Source organism: Arachis ipaensis, chromosome B01 (genome assembly GCF_000816755.2).
Source record: "Arachis ipaensis cultivar K30076 chromosome B01, Araip1.1, whole genome shotgun sequence".
Taxonomy (NCBI): domain Eukaryota; kingdom Viridiplantae; phylum Streptophyta; class Magnoliopsida; order Fabales; family Fabaceae; genus Arachis; species Arachis ipaensis.
Genome location: NC_029785.2, coordinates 3,112,985 through 3,118,093, shown reverse-complemented (window position 1 = coordinate 3,118,093; position 5,109 = coordinate 3,112,985). Strand labels below are relative to the sequence as shown.

At 28.7% G+C, this 5,109-nt stretch overlaps 1 protein-coding gene across 1 annotated transcript in view; it reads left to right on the top strand.

Moving 5' to 3' along the window:
* LOC107644357 (cationic peroxidase 1-like) overlaps positions 1–3,451 on the top strand; it is a 4,094-nt gene extending 643 nt beyond the window's left edge. The window contains exons 2-4 of the mRNA XM_021115835.1: positions 735–926; positions 1,484–1,649; positions 2,763–3,451. Of these exons, the coding sequence (XP_020971494.1) occupies positions 735–926; positions 1,484–1,649; positions 2,763–3,151 (747 nt within the window). The 3' untranslated portion in view covers positions 3,152–3,451. The remainder of the gene's footprint in view (positions 1–734; positions 927–1,483; positions 1,650–2,762) is intronic.

The window sequence follows — 5,109 nt, the reverse complement described above, 5'->3', positions numbered from 1 at the left end:
CCTTGAATTTATTTGTTATAAATTGAAAATTTTTTAAATAAAATAAAATAAAATTTAAAAATATTTTAAAATTTTTTATAAATTAAAAAAATACATTACTCATTCAATTTTGGTTATAATTAAAAAGCGAAAGAACATGTATGTAGTGTATGAAAAGCCAATAATATACCATATAAACTAACTATTTTTAGATTTTTACACGTGTCATATAGTCCGTTATCGAAAAAATATATAATTCTTTTTTTATTTTTATTAAAGATAGAGAGACTCAAACTCGCGATAAAAGATGAGTATGAAGAGATTATGCCATTTGAGCTATAATTCATTGGCAAAAATATATAATTCTCTTAAACCATGATAAAACTAGGGGTGTATACGGATTGGATAAGATCGGATCGGATATGGTCGAAAATTTGATCCGATCAGCACAATTTCCATCGGATCGGATCAGATATGATATCCGCGTTTTTTAGTGTCAAATCCGATCCAATCCGCACATTTGCGGATCGGATCGGGTATATCCGCATAATTGAACATTCTCGTTTTAATCATATTTTTATATAAAAGAAATTCAATAAAAATATTTCTTTCACACTTTTAAATCTATTTATTCCTAAAATATTTTTAATCAAATTTTTTCTAAATAATAAAAATAAAATAAAACAATATATATCCATGGATAAACTTGTGTGTGTATATATATAATTATATATGTATTGATTTGAAAGGTGTAGGGATGTGATGCATCAATTTTATTGGATGACACTTCAACATTTACCGGAGAGAAGACAGCTGCTCCAAATTTGAATTCTGTTAGAGGTTTTGATGTAATTGATAACATCAAATCTCAATTGGAGAGTGCTTGTCCTGGAATTGTTTCTTGTGCTGATATTCTCGCTATTGCTGCTCGTGATTCTGTTGTTTCAGTAAGTTTACTTAATATACATATATTCAATTATATATATCTCAACATATATATAGAGTAGAATTTAAGAGAGATAATTATATTTGTTATATGAAGTCATTTCTTTCCAAAATTTAAATGGAAGAAAGCAACATACATATATATAAATGATTATACTTTTAATATATCTTTTAATCTCATAAAAAAATAATTTATTCTAAAAATTAAATTATTTTACACAAAAATCTCTTTTAAATGTGTAAATTTTTTGTATAGATATATATTTTTTTTAATTTGCCTTCTGTTAAAATTTTAGATTTTTTTATAGGTAAAAACTCAAGTGCAATCAACTTTACGTGAAGTTGATAACTGAGAGTTATTAGATAAAAATTTAGTTAAATCATTCAAATTATTTAACGACTCTCAAATATCAACTTCACGTGAAATTGACTGTTCTTGAGTTTTCACTTTTTTTATATAGAAAATTTGATATTATACCATTAAATTGTTTATTTCGAAAAGAGATATAAGAATGAATGAATTATATATTTAACGATATTGAATGTGTATATATGTAAGTTGGGTGGTCCATCATGGAATGTTGGATTGGGCAGAAGAGATTCAACAAGTGCAAGCAAAGATGCAGCAACTAAGGATATTCCATCCCCTCTTTTGGATCTTAGTGGCCTCATAACTGCTTTCTCCAATAAGGGTTTCACCACTCAAGAGATGGTAGTCCTCTCAGGTAATAATAACCTAAAGAGTAAAGTATCATTTTTGTCCTCAACGTTTGAGGTAAATCTTATTTGTGTTCCTAACGTTTAAATTGTCTTATTTGTATCCCTAACGTTTGTAAAAGTGATTCAATGTTATCCTGCCGTCAATTACACATCATGAGCGCTTTAGTTTGAGTTTTAAAAATCTCTTCTTGAAGTTAGAATAAAAATGACTGGGATAGAATCGATGATCTACTCCAAAAATAGCTCATCAAATGTTGAAACTAATTCCTACAACATTTACATAATTCACTTTTCTAGGAACATAATTGAATCTAAACACAAATAGTGGGTATAATATTAAAATTGAACACATCCAAGTGAGACCTAATTGAGAATGAATAGATTCAAGGGAAAATAATTGAAAAATATAACATGATTTGTTAGTATAATTGATAGTAGGATAACATTGAATCACTTTTATAAACGTTAAGGATACAAATAGGACGATTTAAACGTTAGAGACACAAATAGGACTTAACCCAAACGTTGGGGATAAAAACGATACTTTACTCTGACCTAAACTATTATTAGTTGAAATATGAATCTTATTAAAATCAAATATAAAATTAATGGATTAACATATATAATATACGTGAAAACTCAAGTGCAGTCAACTTCACGTGAAATTGATAATTGAGAGCCGTTAGATGAAAATTTAGTCAAATCATTCATATCATTTAATGGCTTTCAACTATTAATTAACTTCACGTGAAGTTGATTGCACCTGAATTTTCACCATAATATATAAGCCGAGTTTACGAGTATTGTTAAAATTAAAAATATATTTTTTTTATATTTTAGTAATATTTTTTTTATTTTTAAATTAAAAAACATTGTTAAATAATAAAAAAAAAACATTTTAATTTTAACAATATTTTTTAAGATATTGTCGCTATCATAAACACCATAACATGCACTATATATATAATACTCCAAATAAAATAAAACCTCTCACATATAATTCATTATTAATTTGAGAATGTATACCTAATAATATTATGTAAAAGGAAAGAACATATATAGGAGATTAATCTCGAGTTTTTTTATCTAATTTATTTTAATTTTATATATGTGTATAGGAGCTCATACAACAGGACAAGCAAGATGCCAAATATTCAGAGGAAGAATCTACAATGAAACAAACATTGACACAAACTTTGCAACATCAATGAAATCAAATTGTCCAAGCAGTGATGGAGACAGCAACCTCACAGCACTTGATGTCACAACAAATGTGCTCTTTGACAATGCTTACTTCAAGAACCTTGTCAACAACAAAGGCCTTCTTCATTCTGATCAGCAGCTCTTTATTAGTGGCGGTTCCACTAACTCTCTTGTCACTAACTATAGCAACAGTTATTCAGCTTTCTTTGCTGACTTTGCTAGTGCTATGGTCAAAATGGGAAATTTAAGCCCTTTAACTGGTACAACTGGTCAGATTCGTGCCAATTGCACCAAAGTTAATTAATTTAAACATTGTTATTAGTAGAAAATCACTATAAAAGAAGTGGGTTATAGTCACAAAAGAAACTGTGGCTAAAATCTGACAAAACCCTAGTTACAACACTTTTGTCACGCATTGAGTGATGAATATTGAGTAATGAATATAGTATGATTTACCAAAAGAATGGTCATAAAGTCAAAATCGCTTTATGTATTATGGTTTTCTTTCTCTATGATTAATGTCTACTTAATTGTCTTGGTGTTAACTAATGAGTCTTAAGAATTTGAATTATATAAGGTGTTGTGTTGAAATCAATTATATATGCATACTGTAGTAGTTTTCTATAAAAGTATCAATTTGATACTTATTACTTAAATTAAAATAAAATAAAGTGTATGTGGTATTATTCGTTCAAAAAGGTGAATATATAGTGTGTATTTTAAGTTACATATATATTATGAGCGCAACTAAGTCGGCACCGGATTCAATGGTCCAGAACGTTTGGACCGTTAAATGGTCTCATAACAAAACATATTTTTTAAGTTTTTTAATAACTGATAAATAGTCCTTATCTAATTTTAATTACAAATTAACCCCATATATTTTATTTAATCATAAAAACTATTTTTTATTTTATAAATTATTATTTTATCATTAATCTATTATGTTTATTAACAATTAAAAATAAAAACAATAACAAATTAGATCTTCCATTGATTGTAATAAACTTTTTGGCTATTCCAATCGATTAAAAGATTATATTTGATCCGTGACGTTCGTCCATGACTGTGAAATCGTGTTTCTTTAAAAATCAATCGATTGGATTATCAAAACAATCGATTGAATTTCAGGTTTTCCATAACTCAATCGATTGGACTACAGGTTGTTATCACAAAAAAAATCGATTGAAAATTGCACGGCAACATGGTTTTCACAAAAATCAATCAATTGGTCATATTACCCAATCGATTGAATAATGATTAAAATGTGGGTTTTTAATAATTCAATCGATTGCTTATACTACCCAATCGATTGAATTCTTCAAAACAACCTGAGATCTCACAATTCAATCGTTGGTTGTGTTATTCAATCGATTGAAGTCATCAAAACAATATGGATTTGTTGCATGGCACTAAAGAAAAGATTGGGTGTGGTCCATTAGGATCCAGCTTTAGTAGATAAATGTGCATGTGATATAAAGTTGGAAGACTAGGCTATTGCAATGTTGTAAATCAAGTGATCTGCCCTGAGTGATTTTCGCCAAACAATTTTTATTTTTTTTAACCAAAACTAATTGATAATACAAAAAGCTACCATATTACGTGGGAGGTAGGTTGCAGCATGAAGGTAGATTGGGAGAGGAAATTAATCTACATGTGTATTTTCGTAGGATTGAGTAATCACATTTTTGTTCATTGACTGAACTGCAAATTTGCAGGAATATCCAGACGCAGGAACCAGTTGCATCTTTTGGGGGAAATCCTTTTGCATAAGATTTGGCTGTAGAATGTAGCGTCAATCTTATAGAATTTGATGCATAGAGAAGCATAGTTAATTGTGAGAGATTTTAAATGCTTCTTATTTTCAGATTCGAATGATTATTCAATTGTTTGATTACCTCCCACGGAAAGGAAGGCCTTGCAATATTCATAGTCCCAGCTATACACGGCAAATCCATATTGTTTTGATAAATTCAATCGATCGGGTAACACAACCAATTGATTGAATTGTGAGACCTCAGGTTGTTTTGAAGCATTTAATCGATTGGATAGTATAAGTAATCGATTGAATTATTAAAAACCCACATTTTAGTCATCGTTCAATCGATTGGGTAATATGACCAATCAATTGATTTTTGTGAAAACCATGCTGCCTTGCCATTTTCACGATTGAGTTATGGGAAACCTGAAATTCAATCGATTATTTTGATAATCCAATCGATTGATTTTCAAAAAAACACGATTTCACCATCTTGGACAAAC